The sequence below is a fragment of the Callorhinus ursinus genome, unplaced genomic scaffold, assembly GCF_003265705.2.
Source record: "Callorhinus ursinus isolate GAN/ISIS: 27379988/994484 unplaced genomic scaffold, GSC_fseal_2.0 scaffold65, whole genome shotgun sequence".
Classification (NCBI taxonomy): Eukaryota; Metazoa; Chordata; class Mammalia; order Carnivora; family Otariidae; genus Callorhinus; species Callorhinus ursinus.
In genome coordinates this window covers 518,864-545,058 of record NW_027397127.1, presented here as the reverse complement: position 1 = coordinate 545,058, position 26,195 = coordinate 518,864, and the positions used below count along the sequence as shown (strand labels likewise).

Sequence of the window (26,195 nt, the reverse complement as noted above, 5' to 3'; positions counted from 1 at the left end):
TCCACTGCTTCAGTTGGGACACCCATTCATCTCAGGAAAATAAGCCAGTAATGGATAGAGTGAATAGCAAACAGACCATCTACAGGACCCATCTGGTTTATAACTGTATTATACTTGGTTAGCACAGTATTTTACAAATCTAGAAACATAACATTTTTTTAAGATTTTCTTTATTTATTTGAGAGAGAGAGAAAGAATCCCAAGCAGACTCCCTGCTGAGTGGGAAGCCCCATGCAGGAATCGATTTCAGAACTGAAATCATGACCTGAGCTGAATCAAGAGTTGGATGTTTAACTGACTGAGCCACCCAGGAGTCCCAAAACATTATATATATATTTTTAATCCACTGTTTTTTTTAAAGATTTTATTTATTTATTTGAGAGAGAGAGCAAGCAAGCACTAGCAGGGGGAGCAACAGGCAGAGGGAGAAGGAGAAGCAGGCTGCCCACTGAGCTGGGAGCCCAGTGCAGGACTCCCTGGGATCATGACCTGAGCCAAAGGCAGACGCTTAACCGACTGAGCCACCCAGGAGCCCCTAAATCCACTGTTTCTTGAAACATGGGAAGCCTTGGCAAGACTGGGCTCCTATTCCCAAATAGTAACAACTATATCTTCTATCCTGATTACTTTCAAATCTTTATTTCCTGCCATGATCTCTCTACTGAGCTCTGGATACAAATATGAACTCGATATAGGCAAATGGATGTTCAACAAACATCAAAATCAATGTGTCCATAGCAGAATTATTCCATCACTAAATTAACTTGTCCTTTTACATTCTATACCTCAGTGAGTAATACACTGTTCAGTCTCTCTCAACATACACCTGGAAATCATAATAATCTTTTCTTTTTTTTCCATAATAATCTTTTCTTTCTTCCTTATTCCCATAAACCATTCACCAAATACTACTGGTAATATCCCATTTATCAGAAACATTCTCAAAAGCTATCTTCTTATCTCCATTTTCACAACATCTGTTGCCCTCCTAATGTTTTGCTTATTTATTCAAATAACCACTGAAATGTTAGAAAAGAAAGTGTTTCAAATCAATGACCTCAGCTTCCACCTTAGAGGATAGAAAAAGAACAAATTAAACCAATGGCAAGCAGAAAGAAAGAACATATGAAGTTGAGAGAGGAAAACAATAAAATAAAACCCAGAAAAAAATAGAAAAAATATCAGTGAAACAAAACATTAGCTCATTGAGAAAATTTCTAAAAATTCATAAACCTCTAACTAGGTTAATCAGAAGAAAAAAGAGAAAATACACAATTTATCAATATCAGGAATAAAAGAAGTAACATCACAAGAGATTCTACAAATACTAAGTTGATAATAAGGGGACATTATAAACAACTTTGTAAGAAGAAGATGGGGCGCCTGGGTGGCTCAGTCGGTTAAGCATCTGCCTTCGGCTCAGGTTATGATCCCGGGGTCCTGGGATCAAGCCCCACATCAGGCTCCCTGCTCAGCGGGGAGCCTGCTTCTCCCTCTCCCACTCCCCCTGCCTGTGTTCCTTCTCCGCTGTGTCTCTCTCTGTCAAATAAATAAATGAAATTAAAAAAAGAAAAATAGACAAAATCTTTGAAAGATAGTATACCAAAACTCGTGCAAGAAGAAAGAGAAAACCAGAACAGCCCTGTATCTATTAAAGAAATTAAAATTGTAGTTAAAAACCTTCCAAAAACGAAAACCCTTGGCCCAGATGGATTCCCTAAAGAATTTGACTAAATATTTTTAAAGGAAATAATATCAATTCTACACAAAATCTTCAGGAAAAGTGAAGAGCAGGGAATACTTCCTAAGCTATTCCATGAGGTCAACATTACCCTGACACTAAAAGTCAGGCAAAGATATTAATAATATATAATATATATTATTATATATATTAATATATGTAATATATAATAAAGGAAAACTAAAGACCATTATCCCCATGAACACAGATGTAAAAAGTCTAAACAAAATTTTAGCAAACTGAATTCAACAATATAAAAACAACAAAATCTATAATGACCAAGGTTTATCCCAAGAATCCAGGTTTGACTTAATATCTGAAAATCAACCAAGGTAAGTCACAATATTGTGAAAGAAAAAGGATGTGGGCGCCTGGGTGGCTCAGTTGGTTAAGCGACTGCCTTCGGCTCAGGTCATGATCCTGGAGTCCCGGGATCGAGTCCCACATCGGGCTCCCTGCTCAGCAGGGAGTCTGCTTCTCCCTCTGACCCTCTTCCCTCTCGTGCTCTCTATCTCTCATTCTCTCTCTCTCAAATAAATAAATAAAATCTTTAAAAAAAAAAGAAAAAGGATGTTATCATCTCATTAGCTGTAGAAAAAGCAACTGACAATATTCAACATCCACTGCTGATAAGAACTCTGAGCAACTGGAAACTGAAAGGAATTTTCTCAACCTGATACAGTTCATCTCTAAAAAAACCAACAGCTAACATTTGTAAATCATATATCTCATAAAGTATTTATATCTGAGGAGTGCCTGGGTGGCTCAGTTGTTAAGAGTCTGCCTTCAGCTCAGGTCATGATCCCAGGGTCCTGGGATCGAGTTCTGCCTCGGGCTCCCTGCTCCACGGGAGGCCTGCTTCTCCCTCTCCCACTCCCCCTGCTTGTGTTCCCTCTCTCACTGTCTCTCTCTCTGTCAAATACATTTTAAAAATCTTAAAAAAAAAAATAAAGTACTTATATCTGGATTATATTAAAAACACCTAAAACTCAAGAAAAAACTGAATAATCCAATTAACAAATGGGCCAAGGATTTGAAAAGACAATTCTCCAGAGAATATATACAAATAGTCAATAAGCACATGAAAATATGTTCAACATCATTAGCCATTAGGGAAATGCTAATTAAAACCACAATGAGATACCTATCACTTCACACCACAAGGATGGGTAGAATCAAAAAGATAATTATTATTAATTATTGTTGATGAGAATTTGGACAAATTAGAATCCTCAAACACTGGTAGAAATGTAAATTGAAAAATAATCAAAGATAAACTCAAAGATAAACAAAGAGTAACCATATAACCTAGCAATTCCACTCCTAGTTATAAAACAAAGAAAGCTGAAACAAGTGTTCAAAAAAAAAAAATTTGTTCATGAGTGTTCACAGCAGCATTATTGATAATAAACAATGAGTGAAAACAGCCCAAATGTCCATCAACTTACGAATTATAAATAAAATGTGGTACATACATACAATAAAATATTCAAGCATATGAAGAACTGAAGTACTGCTTTATGCTACAACATGGATGAACCTTGAAAACATTATACAAAATGAAAAAAGCAGACACAAAAGATCCCATACTGTATGACTTGATTTATACTAATGTCCAGAAGAGGCAAATCCATAGAGAAAGAATGGTGGGGGGGAATGGGAGGGGAGACTACTAATGGGTAAGAAGTTTCTGGGGTGATAAAAATAGTCTAGGGAGGACCTAAGATGGTGGTGTATGAGGAGGACCCTAGGCTTGCCTCGTTACTGGAACACAGCTAGATAAATATCAAATCGTTCTGAGTACCCAAGAAATTGATCTGAGGACTAAAAAAACAAACTGCACAACCAGAGGGAGAGAAGAGACCACATCATGGAAGGTCGGAGGTACGGAGATGTGGTTTGGTGGAGAAAAGGATCTTGAGTGCTACAGAGGGGAGGGAGCCCTGGTCACAGAGAGATGTGAGAGGGAGAGAGAGGAGCACAAAGGGGGTCACACAAGGAAAACACTTCTCTAAAGCCACTGACAGGGAAAAGGAGAGGGGCCGATTTTTAGGACTTGTTGCAGTCAGTGGGGCTCACATACTGGCATGTTAGAGGTCTATGACATGGCTGGTATAAAGCCCTGAGGGCTGCAGTGCTACTGTACAGAACGCAAGCAGCTAACCGGGGGCAGACTGTGTAATCTGTGGTTCCCCTTCTCAAGGCACATCTGAGAGGGTTGGCATTGCCTCTCCAGGGACAAAGGAGCTGGCTGGTGCCATTTCATGCCACCACCCCTCAGCATAAACTAACTTCAGGAAGCAGCACAGTGCCAACAATGGCTGCCTAAATTGCTTACACCAAGCCCCATCACCATGTGCTCTTCTGGTACTGCTTTTCCAGGACAAGTGTGTCTGAGAGCCCATAGCAGCACAGGCCCCTCCCCCAGATGACCAGCACAAACCTCCACATGCACCGTATCTACAGACCATAAAATTCTGCAAAGCGTCAGCTGTGGCGGAAATAGCATTAGGTCTCTTTTAACAAGCAGACCAGAACACACCTAGTTAAAACTCGCCACACTCTGGCCAAGGTCCAAACATACTCCCCACTGCAAGCAAGGAGAAACTCTGTACAGGACTGATTTGAGGGATAGACCAGCCATAACACAGCAGCAGACTGCACACAGCATACACCAGAGACACTTCCTGAAGAGCCCTGGACATTACATGACCTCTTCTTCATAAAGCCTTTAATCTCAGAAGCAGGAAAGATAATAGGCTTTCCTAACACAGAGAGAAAAGAGACCTAGACAAAATCCCAAGACAGAAGAATTCAACACAAAAGAATGAACAAGGGGTACCTGGGGTGGCTCAGCTGGTTAAGCATCTGCCTTCGGCTCAGGTCATGATCCCAGGGTCCTGGGATTGAGCCCCACATTGGGCTCCCTGTTCAGCAGGGAGTCTGCTTCTCCGTCTACCCCTCCCCCCCTGCTCATGATCTCTCTCTCTCTCTCTCTCTCTCTCTCTCTCACATTCTCTCTCTCTCAAATAAAAGAGGAAAATCTTTAAAATACAAAAGAATGAACAAGAAAAGGTCAGGGCCAGGGATCTAATTGAAACAGATATTAAATAATATGCCTGTTCCAGAATATAAAGAAACAATCATAAGGATACTATCTGGGCTTGAGAAAAGCAAAGAAGACATCAGAGAGACCCTTACTGCAAAGGAAAAGAGCTTAAAACCAGTGAGGCCGAAATGATAAATGAAATAACTGAGATTCGAAACCAACAGGTGTAATGACCACAATACACCATTTATACATCTGCTGTACAAAGGATGGAAGAAGCACAGGAACAAACAAGCGTTATATAAGACAGAATTATGGAAAATAATGAAGCTGATCAAAATAAGGTAAGAAAAATCTTGAATCACAAAGGTATATTAAGGCAACTCAGTGACTCCATGAAACCATTAACAATCATATCATAGGATTCCAAGAAGAAGAGAGAAAAGGGGGCAGAAGATTTATTTGAGTAAATTATAGCTGAAAACTTCCCTAATCTGGGGAAGGAAACAGACCCAGAAGGCACAGAGAACTCCTATCAAAATCAACAAAAGCAGGAATGTCTGGGTGGTTCAAGCACCCAACTCTTGGTTTCAGCTCAGATCATGATCTCAGGGTCATGAGACGAGCCCCCTGTTGGGAGTCTGCTGGAGGTTCTCTCCCACTCCCTCAACCTCCCCCTCAAGAGGATGGATAAATAAATAAATAAATAAAATCCAAATAAATAAATAAATCCCTTAAAAAAATCAACAAGAGCAAGCCAACACCAAGCCATATTGTAGTTAAATTTGTGAAATATAAAGTAAAAATCCTAAAATCAGCAACACAAATGAAGTCCCTAACTTACATGGGAAGACAAATAAAGTTAGCAGAAGATCTTTCCCCAGAAACTTGGCAGGCCAGAAAAAAGTGGCATGATATATTCAAAAGGCTGAATGGGAAAAATCTGCAGCAAAGAATACTCTATCCAGCAAGGCTATCAATCAAAATAGAAGGAGAGATAAAGAGTTTCCTAGAAAAACAAAAACTAGGAGTTGGTGACCACTAAATCAGCGATTTAAGAAATATTAAAGGGGATTCTTTGAGTGGGAAAGAAAGACAAAAAGCAACAAAGAGAAGAAAGGAACAGAGAAAATCTCCAGAAACAATGACAAAACAAGTAATAAAATGGCACTAAATTCGTATCTATCAATAATTACTCTGACTATAAATGGACTAAAAGCTCCAATCAAAAGACAGAGGGTGTCAAAACGGATAAAAAAACAACACCCATATATATGCTGCCTACAAGAGACTCATTTTAAACCTAAAGACACCTACAGATTGAAAGTGAGGGGATGAAGAAACACTGACCATGCTAATGGATGCCAAAAGAAAGCAGGAGTAGCAATACTTATAGCAGAAAGACTAGATTTTAAATCAAAGACTGTAACATTAGATGAAGATGGGCACTATATCATAATAAAGGGGTTTATCCAACAAGATCTAAACAATCATGCCCGCACCTTGGGAGCACCCAAATATACAAAACAATTAATAACAAACATAAAGGAACTCATTGGTAATAATACAATAATAGTAGGGAACTTTAACACCCCACTTACATCATCTAAACAGAAATTCAACAAGGAAACAATGCCTTTGAATGACCCACTGGAACAGATGGACTTAAGAGATATGTCCAGAACATTTCAGCCTAAAGCAGCAGAATACACATTCTTTTCAAGGGCATATTCGACATTCTCCCGAATAGATTATACACTAGGCCACAAATCAGCCCTCAACAAGTACAAAAAGAATGACACTGGGGTGCCTAGGTGGCTAAGTCGGTTAAGCGTCTGCCTTCAGCTCAGATCATGATCCCAGGGTCCTAGGATGGAGGCCCACATAGGGCTCCCTGCTCAGTGGGAAGTCAGCTTCTCCCTCTGCCTGCCACTTCCCCTGCTTGTTCTCTCTCTCTCTCTCTGACAAATAAAATCTTAAAAAAAAAGAAAAGAAAAGAGAAAGGACACAAATAAAATCATGAATGAGAGAGAAGTTACAACCAACACCACAGAAATACAAATAATTATAAGATAATAATATAAAAAAATATATTCCAACAAACTGGGTAATCTGGAAGAAATGGATAAATTCCTAGAAATATATAAACTACCAAAACTGAAACAGGAAAAAAATAGAACACTTGAACAAACCAATAACCACCAAAGAAATTGAATCAGTGACCAAAAATCTCCCAATAAACAAAACTCCAGGGCCAGGGCCTCACAGGCGAATTCTAACAAATATTTAAAGACTTAATACCTACTCTTTTCAAACTATTCCAAAAAATAGAAATGGAAGGAAAACTTTCAAAATCATTCTACAAAGCCAGGATTATCTTGATTCTAAAACCAGACTAAGACCCCACATAAAAAGAGAGCTACAGGCCAATAGCCCTGATGAAAAATTCTCAACAAAATACTAGCAAATCAAATCCAACAGGACATTAAAAGAATCATTCACCAAGATCAAGTGGGATTTATCCTTGGGTTGCAAGAGTGGTTCAATATTAGCAAATCAATCAATGTGATATACCACATTAATAAAAGAAAGGATAATAACCATATGATCCTGTCAATAGGTGCAGAAAAAATATTTGACAAAGTAAACTATAAAAGACTGATTAAAGAAATTGAATATGATACGAAGAAATGGAAAACAGTCCATGCTCATGGACCAGAAGAACAAATATTGTTAAAATGTCCATACTACCCAAAGCGATCTACACACTGAATGCAATCCCTATCAAAATACCACCAGCACTTTTCACAGAGCTAGAACAAACAATCCTAACATTTGTATGGAGCCAGAAAAGACCCCAAATAGCCAAAGCAATCTTGAAAAAGAAAAGCAAAGCTGGAGACATCACCATTCCAGACTTCAAGTTCTATTACAAACCTGTAGTGATCAAAACAGTATGATACACAAAAACAGAAACACAGATCAATGGAACAGAACAGAAAACCCAGAAATGGAACCACAACTATATGGTCAACTAATCTTTGACAAAGCAGTAAAGAGTATCCAATGGAAAAAAGACAGTCTCTTCAATAAATGGTGTTGTGAAAACTGGACCGCAACATGCAAAGGAATGTAATTTGACTATGTTCTTACACCAAACACAAAAAAAAGAAATTCAAAATGTAATAAAGACCTAAATGTGAGACAGGAAACCATCAAAATCCTAGAGAACACAGGCAGTAACCTCTTTGACACTGGGTGTAGCAATTTCTTACCAGTATGTGTCCTGAAGCAAGGGAAACAAAAGCAAAAATAAGCTATTGGGACTTCATCAAGGAAAAAAGCTTCTACACAGCGAAGGAAATAATCAACAAAAGCAAAAGGCAGACTTTGGAATGGGAGAAGATATTTGCAAATGACATATCTGATAAAAGGTTAGTATCCAAAATCTATAAAGAACTTATAAAACTTACCCAAAAAAGAATCCAGTTAAAAAATGGGAAGACATGAGTAGACATTTCTCCAAAGACATCGAGATAGATGGCTAGCAGACACATGAAAAGATGCTCAACATCACTCATCATTAAGGAAATACAAATCAAAACCACAATGAGATATGATCTCACACCTGTCAGAATGGTTAAAATTAACAACACAGGAAACAACAGATATTGGTGAGGATGCGGAAAAAGGGGAACCCTCTTATACTGTTGGTGGGAAAGAAAACTGGTGCAGCCACTCTGGAAAACAGTATGGAGATTCCTCAAAAAGTTAAAAATAAAAAAAAGTTTAAAAACAGTACTATCCTACAATCCAGCAATTACACTACTAGGTATTTACCCAAAGGATACAAAAATACTGATTTGAAGGGATACATACACCCCGATGTTTACAGCAGCATTATCAGCAATAGCCAAATTACGGACAGAGCCCAAATGTCCATCCACTGATGAATGGATTAAAAAGTGGTATATACAATGGAATATTACTCAGCCATAAAAAAGAAAGAAATCTTGCCATTTGCAAGGACAGAGATGGAGCTAGGGAGTATTATGGTAAGCAAAATGTCAGTCATAGAAAGACAAATACCATATGATTTCGCTCATATATGGAATTTAAAAAACATAACAGATGGACAAAGGGGAAAAAAAGAGAGACAAAACATAAAACGGACTCTTAACTATAGAGAACACACTAAGGGTTGCTGGAGAGGAGGTGGACAGGGGGATGGGTATTAAGGAGGGCACATGTTGTAATAAGCACTGGGTGTTGTACATAAGTGATGAATCACTAAATCCTACACCTGAAACTAATATTACACTGTATGTTAACTGAACGGAATTTAAATAAAAACTTGGAAGAAAAAGAATATTCTAAAGTTAGATTGTTGTGACTGTTGCCCAACTCTGTGACTATACTACAAACCACTGAACTATATACTTTAAATCTGTGAACTTTACAGTATGTTAATTATATTTCAGTAATAATGTTAAAAAAAAAAAATCGAGTGTGCCCAATCCCAGGTCTAAAAACAAGAGGACTTCCATCCATATTTTTCAACATATACAAACATTAACTAAAATTTGATCATAGACCTAAATGTAAAACTTAAGATTATAAAACTTCTAGAGGCGCTTGGGTGGCTCAGTCAGTGAAGTGTCTGCCTTTGGCTCAGGTCATGATTCGGAGGTCCTGGGATCGAACCCCACATCAGGCTCCCTACTTGCGGAAGGCCTTCTTCTCCCTCTCCTCCCCACTCATGCTGTCTCTCTCTCAAATAAATAAAATCTTAAAAAATATATATTATAAAACTTCTAGAAATAAACACAGGAGAAAATTTTTGTGACCTTGAGTTATGCAAGGATTTCTTTGGTTTGAAACCAAAAGCAGAATTTTTTAAATGATAAATTTTACTTCAAAAAATATAAAACTTCTGCTGTTTGAAAGATACTATAATGAGAATGAAAAGACAAACCAAAGACTTATGCTATAATATTTGTAATTCACACATTTGATAAAGGACTTTGTCCATTCTTTGTAGAGAAATTCTCAAACTCAAGGACAAGAAAACAACCCATTTAAAAAAGACAAAAGATTAAACATGTCATAAAAGTCATACAAATGGCAAATAAGCTCTTGAAAAGATGATCAACATCATTAGCCTTCAAGGAAATGCAAATTAAAACCACACTGACAAACCAGTACATACCTATTAGAATGGCAAAAATTAAAAAAGAAAAAAAACAACACTGACTATATTAAATGCTGGTTGAGAATGTAGAGGAACTAAATCTCTCATACACTGGTGATAGGAATATAAAACAACCACTTTGGGAAACAGTTTTGTACGTTCTTATAATGTTAAGTACACACCTACCATATGTTCCAGTCATTCCACTCCTGGATATCTACCCCAAATTAAAGAATGTATATATCTGAACACTTCTACACTTCTATATAAATGTTCGTAGCTGTCTTATTTGTCCAAGTGGTCCCCTAAAACTGGAAACAATCCAAATGGCTATCAACAGGTCAATGGACCAACAAACTGTCGTATATTCATACAATGAAATACTACTCATCAATAAAACGGAATGACCTATTTATACATGCACCAACATTGATGAGTCTTAAAAACAATTATACTGAGTGAAAAAAGCCAGAAAATAATCATACATATTCTATCATTCCATTTATATACAACTCTAGATAGAAAATGCAAACTAAACTATAATAACAGAAAGCAGATTAGTGGTTATCTGGAAAAGATTGCAAAGGGACAGAAGGAAAGTTTTGGGGGTAATGAATAAGTTCATTATCTTGACTATGTTGATGATTTCATGCTATATGCATGTAAAAACTTACCAAATTGTACACCTTATCTATATGTCAATTATACCTCAAAAAAGCTATTAAAAATAAAAACTTAAAAAATCTTAAAATGAAAAAAACCTAAATGAAAAACTGACTCTAAGTCAGGGAAACAAATTGAAGCTAACTATTAAACTCTTCCCTCACTGCCAGTAGCTGGAGTATTTTCAAAAAGGGAGTTCATAACTGGTCCTTCCATAGTCCCTCTTACAGTAAGCTTGGGTGGGGCACTAGCCCTTCCCTAAAACAAGCTAAAGAGAGATTAGAGTTATGCTAAGTAGAATAGTTTTCATAAGAACTTCCTAACTGATCACCCTTGCCTACTGTACCAAGAAGGTATCTGGAGTATGTTGCAATGTCTTTTCTTTCATGTAAATGAACAGAAATAAAAAATATCCACGTTAGAGGATAAGTTCTGAAGTTAGACCACCTGGATTCACAGCTTGGCTCCACTGGTTATTAAAGGTGTGACCTTGGACAAGTTCCCTAACTTCCCTGTGATTCAGTTTCTTCATCTGTAAAATGTGCATTCAATGTTTATTGAGAATGCCCCCCAAAAAACCTTAAAAATGGTAAAACAGGAAAATGTATATAATACAATCACAACTAGAAAACAAACCTTCCTAATTTTTGTTTTCTCAATAAGAGACTAAGTACAAAAAAGAAAGAATATAAAAATGTTTAAGAATCAAATTTTTTAGGGACGCCTGGGTGGTTCAGTTAAGCATCTGCCTTCAGTTCAGGTCATGATCCCAGGGTCCTGGGATTGTGTCCAACATCCGGCTCCCTGCTCAGCAGGGAGTCTGCTTCTCCCTCTGCTTGTGCGCTCTCTCTCTCTCTGACAAATAAATAAAATCTTTTAAAAAAAAATCTTTTTAATAAAAAAATTCAATTTTTATTCATTTTTTTTAAAGATTTTATTTATTTATTCGACAGAGAGGGGAACACAACTGGGGTGGGGAGAAGCAGGCTTCCCACTGAGCAGGGAGCCTGATGTGGGACTCGATCCCAGGACCCTGGGATCATGACCTGAGCTGAAGGCAGACGATTAACGACTGAGCGACCCAGGCGCCCCAAGAATTCAATTTTTAAAACATCATGTCAGAGGTGCCTGAGTGTCTCAGTCGGTTGGTCGCCTGCCTTCAGCTCAGGTCATGATCCCAGGGTCCTGGGATGGAGCCGCATTGGGCTCCCTTCCCTGCCCAGTGGGGAGCCAGCTTCTCCCTCTCCTTCTACTCCTCCCCCCTGCTCACTCTCTCTCTTTCAAATAAATAATGAATAAAATCTTTAAAAAAATACACTAAAATATCATGTCAAGCACAGACATGTAATCAGAGGAGAACAGCATGTAGTTTCCAAATTACACTGTAATTCAACTGATTCTCTCTAAATAAATTATATTTATTCACTTGAGGAAAGAGGTCAGAGTGGAATCTGTAGGCCAGATTATGATGACACAGGTAAAAAGAGCTAACCAAGCACAACTCAAGATATAAAGTATCAAATCAACACACTATACAACAAAGTTACACAACATTATGTGTCAATCATATCGCAATAAGAATAAATTTTTAAAAATAAAAAAAGGGAAAAAAGCATAACTATATTGTGATCTGCTAACAACACCATGACCTCTCAACAGTCAATCATCTTGATGTTAGGCCTAAAATGTTTTCTATAAAGGTAATATTTTAATTATTCGTTTTCATTATATATTTACAATATTGCTTTAATTGTTAATTTTATAGTACTGCAACTATTATGTGAAACATAAGCCAATTCCTACAAATTTCAGACAAAGTTTGTCCCATGACATATCATATGTTACTAAGATTTCCAATTTGACATTTTATTTTTTTTAAAGATCTTATTTATTTATTTGACAGAGACACAGGGAGAGAGGGAACACAAGCAGGGGGAGTCGGAAAGGGGGAAGCAGGCTTCCCACCAAGCAGGGAGCCCAATGCGGGGCTTGATCCCAGGACTCTGAGATCACAACCTGAGCCGAAGGCAGACGCTTAACGACTGAGCCACCCAGGCGTCCCCCAATTTGACGTTTTAAATAAAGTTTAAAATGCAGTTAACAAGGGCACTTAGATGGCTCAGTTGGTTAAGCATCTACCTTCGGCTCAGGTCATGATCCCAGGGTCCTGGGATTGAGCCCTGCATTGGGTTCCCTACTCAGCAGAGAGCCTGCTTCTCCCTCTCCCTCTGCCCCTCCGCCCTGCTTGTGCTCTCTTCCTCGCTCTATCTCAAGTAAATAAAATCTTTTTAAAAAATTTAAAAAATAAAACGCAGTTAACACTGAATGCCAATCTTCTAATCAGAGTCTACCCACTGATTTACAAAGGAGTCCAAATGTCTTTCAGCAGGAAAAATGAAAGTAGCAATTGCATCACGATCAAGTTTTAATATGGCCACTATGTCATATTTATTCAATGATATGTATGATTACAGAATTTTTCCATATATGTAGCTGTTTTATAAATGACTTTAAAAGCAGCTTAAACACATTCATTAGATAGCTGCTACGGTTAAAGCTGGAACTCAGTAAAATGTACCAAGGGAAGGTATTCATTTTCATGTTCAGAAAGCATTATTCATCCGATTGTGAAGAGGAAGTCCAATATGCACACAATAAATTAATATTTAAATGATCATTTTGTTTAAAAAAATAACAGTTACCTGTGATACACCCAACTTTTTACAAGCATCAAGAAAATTTTCTACATTTCTTCGACATTTTGCCATGCTCAGTTTAGGCTGTAAAGTAAGAGGAAATAGGCATTTTTCAGGCATATTTATACAGAAATATATCAATATAAAAATTAAATTTATAGAGGTATATTATTTAAAGACAGTTTCAAGAAGCCCTATCTTCCTTTGGAGAACTGACAAACTCTAGACAAAACTTACCACTGCTGGTGATGGCACGTGAATACTAGCTACAGAGCGGGGCCTTATGTGATTGGCTAAATGGCAAAGAACAACCCCATCCATCAGTGCAGCTCCAATGTCATCAGGCAAAATTACTTTTAACCTGGACTCGAGATTCTATAAAGAAATGGGTATAAATCACAGATATTCTATGTAAATATATATGCTACATATTTATATTACTAATCGTTATATAATCCAAAATTTTAAAAAGCTTTGCAAATAAAATTCAGATATCTTGCTAATTTTCCAAGTTAAACCCATTTCTACAAAGCAAATCTGTAAGGTCAAACTCACTTACATTGCGAAGTTGTCGTATTTGCTCTCGTTCTTCCCGTAAATGTTCCATCTTTCTTCTCATTGTAAATCCTGGATCTGCAGCCCCATATTCCTGGCGAGATGAGCGGCTAAAAGCTATAAAAACAGAAATTTCCTAGCTTATCACAAGGCTAATAGGAAGACTCATCCAGCGGTGGGAAAAGAGGCATGATAAAAAAAGAATCAGTGCAAAACTACATAAAACACTATTACTTATTAAAACATTCTAAATATTTTTATAGAACATAACTGAAATCTACTTATCTGCACAATTGAAAGCAACAGGGAAGACAAGTGTAACGATTTCTACCACCTACACATGTTCTTATTTAAACATATGCTATTAGAAACTTATGATCCAGGTTAAAAATTATTGAACATAAATCAGCCTTTATTATCTTTAAAGAAAAAGGAAATTATTCTTGAAGGTCAATACAGTTATTCAGGAATAAAAACTATAATTCAATACCTTGCCAAGTAACATGGATCCATTTTCTTTTGGGCTTGCCAAATGCGAAAAGATCCCTTTTTAAAACCACAATATAATGGAGTGCTATAATTTCAAACAGTGTTTGGTCTGCTGGCAGAGTGGTCATTCTAATAGCAGTCACAGTAGAGTAGAAATAAGACTGCAGTATATCTAAGGCAAAAAGCTGAGGTTTCAGGAGCTTGAAGGTAAAGAGGAAGAAAGAAATGGGGAATGGGAATTGGAAAGACAAATAAGGTTAAGAGAAAATTACTTTTAGGAGAGGGGAAAGAATCTATGTGTACTTAAAACTATGGAATCAATCCCACTTAAGCTGGAAAACTCTAGTTTCATATATAACCAAAAAATTTTATTTGCAGAATATATACTTACCTGATCTAGGCTTCAAGCCAAAAGGACCATGTGAAAAACCATCGGTTCTATCATATTCCTAAAAAAAACGAAAACAAATAAAACCATTTTTCTTTCAAAATAACCAAGGTAGTTATTCATATCCATTCCAATTTTAGAAGTATTTGTTTCCATGATTAGTGGAGTACAGAAAGGCAAACGGCATTTCAATTCAAATTGATACATTCCACTTTTAAAAAGTCCACCAAAAAAAGTCTATAAATATTTGCTAATTGATCTGACTACATAAGCTTTTAAATACTTCTCTCTCCTAGTACAAGGAAAAATAAAAATTACTTAATTATATAAAGTAAATAGGTACTGGGGGCACCTGGGTGGCTCAGTCGGTTAGGTGTCTGCCGTCAGCTCAGACCATGATCCCAGGGTCCTGGGATGGAGCCCCACATATGGCTCCCTGCTCAGCAGGGGAGCCTGCTTCTCGCTCTGTTCCTCCCCCCTGCTTGTGCGCTCTCTCAATCTCTCTCACTCTCTTTCGCTCTTTCTCACAAATAAATAAAATCTTTAAAAAATAAATAAATAGGTATTATTTTTTTGAATGAACAACCAGATCAAAGCCTCTACAAAGTGAAATAAGCTTTAGTGAAAAAATTAGCAACATTCACTCAGTATCTACTATGGACTTCACATTTAGTAGATGATATGAGGCAAACCTGCACATTCATACTAATAGGGGGTGACAGGTGATACTAACAGATGATTAATTATCATCTCTTCTATTTGAATACATTGTTTCGAAGTGCTTTCACACAGTGCTGTGCTGTGGAAAGAAACAGTATATTTTAGGGGAGCCTGAGTGGCTCAGGTTATGATCTCAGGGTCCTGGGATCGAGCCCCACATCGGGCTCCCTGCTCCACAGGAAGCCTGCTTCTCCCTCTCTCACTCTCCCTGCTTGTGTTCCCTCTCTCGCTGTGTCTCTGTCAAATAAATAAATAAAATCTTTAAAAAAGAAAGAAATAGTATATTTTAAAAATCTGAGCTTGGAGTTAGAAAGCTTAGGCTAACTTTTGAGCAAAACATTTAATTTCTCAGGGCACCTGGGTGGCTCAGTCAGTTAGGCATCTGCCTTCAGCTCAGGTCATGATCAAGGTCTTGGGATCAAGCCCCACGTTGGGCTCCCTGAACAGTGCGGATCCTGCTTCTCCCTCTCCCTCTGCCCCCCTGCTTGTGCTCTACCTCAAATAAATAAATAAAATTAAAAAAAAACATTTAATTTCTCTGTGACTATTTCTTCATATTTAAGATGGGGTGTTTGTTGTGAAGATTGAGATAACTAAAAGAAAGCACTTTGAAAATTTTTTTTTAAAGATTTTTATTTATTTATTTGACAGAGAGAGACACAGCGAGAGCGGGAACACAAGCAGGGGGAGTGGGAGAGGGAGAAGCAGGCTTCCCGCCGAGCAGGGAGCCCGATGCGGGGCTCGGTCCCAGGACCCTGGGATCATGACCTGAGCTGAAGGCAGACACTTAACGACTGAGCCACCCAGGCGCCCCAGCACTTTGGAAATTGTACAGTGATAAGAAAACATAATTTTAGCTGTATCTTTTTTTAATATTTGCAATAACTGTGAAGCAGCTAGAGTCTGGGCTTCAGTCACTTGTCTACCATTTATTGACTGGGGTCTTTGGGAAAGGTTACCAATCTCTTTAGCTATAGAATCATGAGGATAATACCCAGCTCATGGGACTACTTTAGGTTCAAGTGTATAGGCAAGCACTTTGTTAACAGTATAGTACTAGGAGTGCATGGGTGGCTCAGTCAGTTAAGTGTCTGTCTCTTGATTTCAGCTCAGGTCTTGATCTCAGGGTCATGCGTTCAGGACCTGCAGTGAGTTCTATGCTGGGCATGGAGCAGACTTAAAAAACAAACAGTATAGTACTACACTAGGGGTACCTGGCTGGCTCAGTCGGTGGAGCATGTGACTCGATCTCAGGGTCTTGAGTTCAAGCCCCACGTTGTGCATGGAGCCTACTTGAAATTTTTTTTTTAATTTTAATAAAAAAACAGTATAGTACTATACTAATTGTTTTTACCATTTTCTTTCACAGATGAAATAGAAGTAATGAGAATTTTGTTGATTCTCTAAATCTTCTGTTGATTAACATGTTTTATGCAGTTCAAGTTGAATATTAGTTGAGCCACCAAAACCCATGCTCATCACCCTATTCATCCACAAGCTCACAGTTTGTCTTCATTATTTTGGTTAAAGTGTTATGAATTCCCCAAAATTTCACTTATCCAAATGTAAGCAAAATGTATTATAAAAGCAATATAGGGGCGCCTGGGTGGCTCAGTCGGTTAAACATCTGCCTTCAGCTCAGGTCATGATCCCAGGGTCCTGGGATCGAGTCCCACATCAGGCTCCCTGCTCAGCAGGGAGTCTGCTTCTCCCTCTCCTGCTCCGCCAGCTTGTGCTCTCTCTATCTCTCTCTCTGTGACAAACAAATAATAATAAAATCTTAACAAAAAAGCAATATAATTTAATTGAGATAACCGGCACTAATACTCTCTCCATGAGCACAGATCATAAAATCATAAGGCAACTAGGGAATTAGTCACTGATATGCTTACACTTATTATAATTGAAAGTAAAAGAAAGGATTAACAAGAGCATGTGATAAAGACTAATTTTAAGATATCCTAATTTAAATTACTTTCTAAAAGGATGCAAACCATTTTACTTGCCATATAAATCATTTAGAAACATGTTTATAAAGCTAATATCCAAATTCATTTAAAAGTTTTATAATGCAACTCACCCAAAACAAAAGACAAATGATCCTGGCTTTTAAAAAAAAATTAACACCACCTATGTAAAATGAAATACTATCTATGTAATTAACCAAAGTTATATGATGAATATGGATGATCCAAACATTTAGACAAGTTTCTGAATTCACCAAGTGAATACATAATCATTTATTTACTAATGCCAACACACTTTTAGAATACTAAATAAGGTAAACTGAAGTAGAACAAGATACTGTTTCAAATTTTTTAAATTTATCTCTTTTTGTAAAGCAACGGGTCTAACAAATTAGAAGACTCAATCATTCAAGCCACCAGAATATCTGGGTGAGATCTCACAAATGCTAACTTTCATCCACCCTTTCTCCCCATGCTCCCTCTTAGGTCTAAGATACCAGGAAATGTGTACCCTCCTGTCGATAGGAACAACCCACCACAGGGAAGTTTCTCGTGGAAAAAGGAAGTTTCTCTTGCATTGCTTTCAGACCTAATTGGTTACGAGAAAAACCAAAGGCCATTGCACAATGCTGAAGTACTTCTTTCAAATTTAAAATTGCAAAGCTATTCTTATCATTTATTTCAAAATATAGATGAATTATAAAACATAAGAATTTTATAAAATGAAGTCTTGTCTATGCTCTATAGGCATTTTCCAATAAGTAATCCAGGTGATATTGTTATTATGAATATTTGTACAAAAGATGGTGTTCTTAGAATTTTTTATAGGCTAGGTTTGTACAAATTAACTTACTGTGGATTTTTTAAAGTGGGTGAATAAATTATATTGTTTGAAAGAAAAAGAATGATGAGACTAGAGAGAAGAGACAAGGAAGAAACCTATGTAAACACATATAAAAACAGAACTGGTACCTCAGATGATACTGGAGATTGTGGTGACATATTAGCATTATCAATGTCTTGCTAAAATAAAAAAATAAAAAGATGAAAGATGAAATTAAATACAAATGATGATTTAGACATATAAAAAAAACTGAAAATTATTTTGATCAAGTGCTAAAGGAAGAATCTAGAAAATACCATCAACCACCTTGCCACTCAAAGTGTGGTCTGTGAACTAACAGCATGAACCTCCCCCTTGGAGCTTGTGAGAAATGCAGAATCTCAGGCCATCCTAGATCTGCTGAACCAGACTCTATATTTCAATAGGATCCCCAGGTGATTGAGTCATAAGCACTGTAAGGTATCAGAAGCACTATCTATTCACATCAAATATTTCTATAAATCTGTTTCCTTTAAATAACAAAAATGAAAAAAATCTTTCCATATTTCTTAGAAGAGATCCATATTTAGGATTAATTACTGATGGGAAATGCCAACAAGATGCTACAATCTGAGAGAGGTACATTGAGGCATACAAAATTTCCATCACCCCAAGTAAGAACGTTTTATGTGGAAAATTATGTGTATCTAATATAGGCTTAAAAGTAATTACAAAGAACTTAACTGCATAAAATAATATTAAATGGTCCATGTTTTTTGAATGACTACTACCAACAAATACAAAAAACTTCACATTTAACCCTGAATATGCATACCACATAGGACATTTATTCATCATTCAAGAAAAGATCATGGGCTGCCTACTGTATGTCAGACACAGTGCTAGACAGTGGGAATATTAAAATTTAGTAAAATACCATCCACTCAAGGATCTCTCAGTCTATGGGGAAAAGAGATTCATTTGTACCGGTAATACAACCTTCTCATGGCATATTATGAGGCACAGGTAAGGGGCACTTGGGGTGGTGGAGAAAGGCATGGCATATTATGAGGCACGGGTAAGGGGCACTTGGGGTGGTGGAGAAAGGCAAATTTCCTGAGAAAGTAAAAAACTGAGTGTTTACCAGAAAGAGAAGGAAGGGAACAACATTCCAAGATGTCCGAAAGGACAAGGACAAAGGCAAAGAAGCAAAAGTGAAAGAAAACCTTTGAGCAGTCCATATTGCTGGAGAGTACAGTGAAAGAAAGAGAAAGCAGGACAGATCATGAGCTGAGGCTGATGTGCTAAGCAGAGGCCTGATCAGGAAGGACCGAGAATTTACCTTCTAAGTGACAGGGACACAGTGAAGCTTTCTAAGCAAGGGGATGACCTGAGCCCATTTTTGTGTTCTTTGGAGCAATCATTGTGGCTGCAGGGAGGAAAATGGACTGGAAAAAGGGAAAAGAGCAAGGATGCTATTGTGGTGGTACAGGCAAAAAATGCTAAGGGCTTGTGCCAGGGCAGAAAAAACAGAAATGCAGGTGGGGAATGTATTCAAAATATTTCAGTGTCAGAAAGAAAAAGTAGGTCTTTGGTGACTGATTAGACATTAAGGCAGGCTGGACCAAAGTGGATATAAAATACAAAGGGACAGGAACAACAGCCAAGCTGCACCTCTAGCTCAGGGTTCAGCAAACATTTTCTGTATGATTCCATTTCCTAAAATTAAAGTCAAGTACTCAACATCAAATTAACTACCAATCCCTCCAATCAAAAATACACAAAGCTTAAGTATTTATGGTGATGACACAGTATCATTTAAAAATGCTAAGCTGATGCATAATTTAAAATGGCGAGATAGAAAAATTTATAATGTGCAAACTAGCAATTTTTAATTTTAAATGTTAAAACAGTACACAAAATTAGTAGAAAAAGATTAATAAATTCTAAAAGAATCTCAACTGACCGACCACGAGGTTGATTCAGGAAGACAGAAGATGAGAAAATGTAAAAGACAAATGTTAATAAAATTCTAAAACTGAACTATTAGAAATTCTGTTCAAAATAAAGGATATATGGAAATTACATTATTAAATTAATAATTGTATGATGATACTCAGTTTTTATTACTGGAAAAAACCCATGCATTAAATCACTAACCAAGGAACTGACAGAGGTATTACATTTTACTTTGAGCCAACTACATATGAAAAGTAAACATTTTAAATAATTGCTACTATTACCCTCTTTTCTCACCTCATCGTTTTCATTGCCACTTGAACTCTTCCTTGATGATTTATACTGAAAAATATTTAAAACATACACTTTATTTTTCTTTGTACATATGAGTTCTCTACCAGTAAATTATGTGAGGTTTATTCATATTTTGGTACCTTTATTAAATTATCTGATACTAACTTTAATTATATAACCAGTTTAAACGGTCCTACCACTTACTAATAGCTAACACATACAGTGATTTCATGTGCAAGGCATCATTCTATATACCTATTAACATTTCCTTCCTGAGCCAATCCACTTCCCATTCATTCAGGTTTTCTATCTGAAAGTTGTCTTAAGCTCTCCGTTTTCCTTAATCCACTATATCCAAAACATCATCGTCAATTCTTTCTGTATAGTCTCTCAGACTTACTTCTGAATTCTTACAACCACCAACTTATCCTAGGCGCCCCATTACCTCACACCTAGTTGGTAATCTCACCATTCAAAAATGCCATCTATTGTTAAGAAACCTAGTGATTTCAGGTAAGAAAAACCATTATGTTAGGTATATATATTGACTATACAATAACAGTAATAGTGATAATAGCTACTATTTATATAAGTGTTTACTAGATACCAGGCACTGACGAATGTGTGTTACATGTATCAACCCATTTAATCGTCCTAACAATGCTAAAGTAAATACTATTATCTGTATTTTATGCTGAGGCACAAGGTCATATGCTTAAAATAAAAAATGCTAGTATGTGGAAAAGTGCTTGTTTTTAGAATCAAGAATTAAAGAAATACAGTGTGACAACCATCAGAGTTCTTATTTTAAAGTCCTCTAGGGTTCTTATTTCTAAATCCTCCTCACCACAAATAATCCTGCAAATTAGTGGCAGATTTAAACACTCCAAACACTACTTTTAACTCATGACTCCCCTACTGAAACACCTACTTTCAAATTATGTTCAAATTTCTTTACCTGGCATTCAAAGTTCTATTTAATGGCCCCCTTTACTTATGCAGCTTTATATTCCATAACTCTTGGAAAACTAGATAATCTACGTGATAGCTCAACCACAGGTTGGGAGGCAAGCAGTATTAGGGATTACAAAAACCAGATCTAAATTCCTTCATTGTCTCTCCAGTGATTTATGACAACTATCACTAATCTACCAGGGTGCTCTTTCCAGCTGATCCCAGACATTTTCTCAGTATGTTTGCAACCCAGTGTTCCAGAAAGCCACTGAATGGAGTTGGCCTGTGTGAAAAAACCTACTTGCCACCCCTAGGCATGATGCTTGCTGACAGTATGTGTTCTTGGTTCTACTCTACTTCAACAAAAGAGTGACATTTGCACAGCAGACCCTAAGACCTGAAGATGGCATCAGTCATTAACAGTAAAGGAGAAAAACTCATGGACGTCAAAACAGAGGAGCTGCCAAGTTGAATACTGTTGCAGGATCTCACCCCTAAAGGCACGGTTGGAGTGTTTCAAAGAGGTTACTACCAGTATTACAAGTATGTCAATGTGAAGAAAGGAAACATCATTGGGGTTTCTATGTTGCTGGCATCTTACATGCTTTTCAAGTATTCCCTTTCATTCAAGGAACTCAAACATAAACAGCTACACATGTATCAGTGTGGAGGGCGCAGTCTGCATTCCTGACCGTGACCTTCTTTGTCAGGCATCCCTGATATTTGCTGAATACTTTCCTATTTTAACTGAGAATTAATACCTGATAAAAGATGACTGGTACAAAAACAAAAACCAAAACAAAAGAATGACATTGGAGTGAATAATAAGCTAATATTTATTAAATGTATCCTTTGTGGCAAGTGCTATTCTCATAACCACTTCACATTATCACGTAATTCAGTAGTTATAAGAATCCTGTAAAAGAAGATACTGTTAGAGTCATTTGAGGATAGAAAAAAAATTAAGCTCAGCAAGGTTACATGATTTGTCAAAGTCACACAGTCAATATCCAAGTTAAAAACTGGAACCAAAGTGGTTTGATCCTAGAAGCCAAGGCTCTTGACCACTATGCTATACTACCATCTCTAAATCCTGAATGATTAGTATAAGTTTGCCAGGAATAAAAAGGGCTAGTGGGCATTCTCAGAAGAAGGAAGGCACAAAGGAATAAAAAAGCTCAGCCTATGCAGAAAACAAAGAGTAGCAGTAAGGCAGGGTGCCTGGGTGGTACAGTCAGTTAAGCGTCAAACTCCTGGTTTCAGCTAGGGTCATAATCTCAAGGTTGTGAGATCGAGGCCCCCGTCGGGCTCCACACTCAGCGGGAAGTCTGCTTGAGATTTCTCTCTCCCTCTCCCTCTGCCCCTCCCCACCCATGCTCTCTCTCTATCTCTCTAAAAATAAATAAATAAATCTAAAAAGTAATAGCCATATGGCTAGAGAGGAGAGTGAATTGTGGCAGGTAATAAAACTTCAAGAAGTAGGTGAGCATGGCGTCTTAAGTTTTTTAAAAGCCCAAACTTGGTGTTACTGATAATAGCCAAGAAACAAATTTAAGCCAGGGATTTCTCTAAGGACTATGAAACTACAGAAAGGGGGGCAAATTAACAAGTTATTACAATCGCCTAGACAAGAAAGAATGAGGGTTCCAACAAAAGCAAGGGCAGTAGAGATGGAGAAGAAATGATGAATTGGAGAAAGGACATATAATTAACATCCTGGTGATCAATCAGGTGAGAGGAATGAGAGAGGGAAAGATCCAGGAGGACTGAGGTATAGAGCACAGACCACCAGACACACACTGCTACTATTAACTCAAATAAAGAATAGAGAGGAGGGAGCCTGGGTGGCTCAGTTGGTTAAGCGACTGCTTTCGGCCCAGGTCATGATCCTGGAGTCCCGGGATCGAGTCCCACATCAGGCTCCCTGCTCGGCGGGGAGTCTGCTTCTCCCTCTGACCCTCTTCCCTCTCGTGCTATCTCTCATTCTCTTTCTCTCAAATAAATAAATAAAATCTTTAAAAAAAAAAAAAAAGAATAGAGAGGAAGAGCAAGTTCCATGGGGCAGAAGGGCAGGAGGGCTCAGAGACATATCAAACTTGAAATACATGCAGGGCACCCAGACAATTAGAAACACAAGTCTGAAGACCAGGAAAAAAGCTATAGGATGTAAATTTAGACCCGCCAGAATATGAGACATCATAAAAGTCACAGTCATAAAGTCAAAGTCATAAAAGTTTCAGAGAGAGTTTTTAGGGTAATGAAAAGAGGATGAGCCCCTAAGAGCAAGCAGAAGCAAAGTCAGAAGAGAAGTGAAAGAACATCCAAAAGAAAACAGAAGAACCAAGGAAGAAAAATGAGATAGAAACCAAGAAAGGAGTTTCATGAAGACCAATGTGGTGGCCACCGCTGTCAAATTCTTAGGTACATGTTCTCTAGGTAAGGAGCTATTTCAATGGAGAAATGAAAGCGGAAGCCAGACTATTAAGGAGTGATCAGAAACTGGACATATAGAAATGGTAAGTCTGGCCCTAAAAGAAAAGAGACAAGGCAACAGCTGCAAGGGGACTTGGGGAAAAGTGCAGAGGTCTGAGCCCATGTATCAGAGGGCAAGTAAAGAAATGGAAACGATGTAGAAGAGTGAGTGAATAACTGATAAAGGAAAGAAAGAGTGTAATGAGGTCAAGAACACAGGTAATGAGACTTGTATTACTATTACTCAACTACACTTCTAATTAAAAATATTCATTACATATGAAAACCTAGAAAGGTACTCCTCAGTTTGCATTACTGCACAGATTTAAAGGTCCTAACACCCAAAACCTAATATATGCATAGGTTTGAGAATGTTCTGTAAGTCCAACTTTTACTGAATCAATTCAGCTTTCCTCAATTAGTATTAGTCTGAATAACTGAAGTTTATTATATCAAATTCAAATAATATAGTAAAGACCCATTTACAAACCAGAGAAACAAAAAAGGTGTTGAGAACTGAGAACAAAACAAATCAGGTTATTTCACAAACCCAGTTGGTTTCCCTATTCCAGTACAAAATTAAGCATGATCAGAGAAAATACATAAAAATATTTTCCTTGGCATTAGCCTTTAAATGAGGATATACTGTATTTATGAAATCAGATATGTATTTTAAGGGTCATTATAATGTTTTATCATAACACTAATAAGATACATTCGAAGACATATGGCATTTCAATAAATCAAATAATCCTTAAAACTAATATTGTATAGTTATTCTAACGCTTTTTAACTTTCTTGTTTAGAAATCAATCAATCAAGTGCATTTAGAAAGCCATGTATTATTATTTTTAGAAGAAATTAAAGCTACTCATTTATATTAAACATAATTTATCAAAAAATTAGATGTTCATATTTTGTTGTGTATCTTATTAAAAGCATTAATACCTTTCTGTAAAATGTAAAATACATTTGCCTTTCTGTAAAAGATTTTTAATAAAGTAATGTATTTCCTGAAATACCTTTGCTTTGAAAAATGCAGTGACTTTATTTTGGCAATGAGGACATTGTTTTATTTAGTAGAGTAGTAATCTATACAAGAGTGGTCTGGGAGTCTAGAAGAGTTGGTGTAACTCTCCTACAGTGATTTACTTACTCATATAATCTGACCCAATTTATCTTCTTGCTCACATAATCTGGCTAATATGTCAATACCTTTTTTACTTAGTTTCAGAGGCTTATCTGAAAAACACTACTATCCAAAATCAGTCTTGGCAACTGAGAAATAATAAATGAAGAGATCCACATACACAGACATACACACACTTTCAACAAATATACAGAATAACAACAATGCCATTAATAATTTACCATGGAACACAAAGAAATCTTGTGGCTCAGTCATTTACAGGTGTTAGGATAAAGTTGCACAAAAGCTCCGTATGTTTCTTAACACCACAAAGCTAACAGGGCTAGTAGTATAGTAGTATAGTAGTATATAGTTCGCATGTATTTGCAATTAGCATTTAACTGTTTCTGTCTAAATAAATGCTATTTACATGGCTCTAAAAATGCTTAAAAGTGTTTCTCCCCCATTTTTTCTTCTTGCATCCTTAGATTTCTTAAGATGATCTTTTATCTTAGTTAAAAACTTAGACTATTTGAATTATCTCAAATTTCTGGTTTAACAGGTTTTTAATGAAATTTCACTGTGTATACCTTTGTAAATATTGTAATATTATTCATTTGTGTTTAAAGTCTGCTATGTTTGTAGATACCAGTGGGATTAGCATAATCTTGAGTACTAGTCAGAATCCATTATTGGAATTCCTGACTCAGATGAACAGTGCAGACAAGCTTCCTACCCCATGAATACCAAATTCTGTTGTTTTTGTGCACCTTTCTGTTTCCCAAAGCCTAATTTTTATCTAATAATAATAATTTTATGTAAATACATGGTTCTGTGCTAAATTATAGGTAGTTTGAAGTTTATATCACTAACGGATAAGATTATATTTCATGGTTTTCTCTGTTTGAGTGAAGTGGTTATCTGTACACATTGATCTGTTTCCTTATATGGGAATATAACATATTTGGAAGTAGTATCATACGACCAAAACAAGAATGTTATGTGTCATAGCAAGTCTGTGATAAGTTTCATCCTTCTACAAGTAATTACTGAATCCTTTTATTGAGCTTCATGTTACCTGGTCAATATGAGAGAGAATGAAGAA

General features: G+C 36.9%; 1 protein-coding gene, 1 non-coding gene and 1 pseudogene across 8 annotated transcripts in view; 1 reads left to right on the top strand and 2 right to left on the bottom strand.

Annotated features, from left to right (window-relative positions):
- Positions 1-26,195, bottom strand: part of LRCH2 (leucine rich repeats and calponin homology domain containing 2) — a 103,627-nt gene that overhangs the window by 8,548 nt on the left and 68,884 nt on the right. For 4 of the 7 annotated variants that reach the window (XR_012376115.1, XM_025853706.2, XM_073885736.1 and 1 more), the window contains 6 exons: positions 20,539-20,583; positions 18,432-18,482; positions 14,776-14,833; positions 13,900-14,012; positions 13,578-13,715; positions 13,347-13,424 (listed from right to left, as the gene is read on the bottom strand). Coding sequence is in view for 6 of the 7 variants with exons in the window: in XM_025853706.2 (XP_025709491.1) it covers positions 13,347-13,424; positions 13,578-13,715; positions 13,900-14,012; positions 14,776-14,833; positions 18,432-18,482; positions 20,539-20,583 (483 nt within the window). In the remaining variant the exon portion in view is untranslated. Of the gene's footprint in view, positions 1-13,346; positions 13,425-13,577; positions 13,716-13,899; positions 14,013-14,395; positions 14,585-14,775; positions 14,834-18,431; positions 18,483-20,538; positions 20,584-26,195 lie in introns of those variants that run through there. The other 3 variants (XM_025853707.2, XM_073885738.1, XM_073885739.1) reach the window with 3 other exon arrangements.
- LOC112810239 (small nucleolar RNA SNORA35) lies at positions 17,963-18,091 on the bottom strand. The gene has a single exon (XR_003204788.1). It is a non-coding gene; the product is annotated as a small nucleolar RNA SNORA35 (small nucleolar RNA).
- On the top strand, positions 21,893-22,180 carry LOC112810151 (ATP synthase F(0) complex subunit f, mitochondrial pseudogene; annotated as a pseudogene).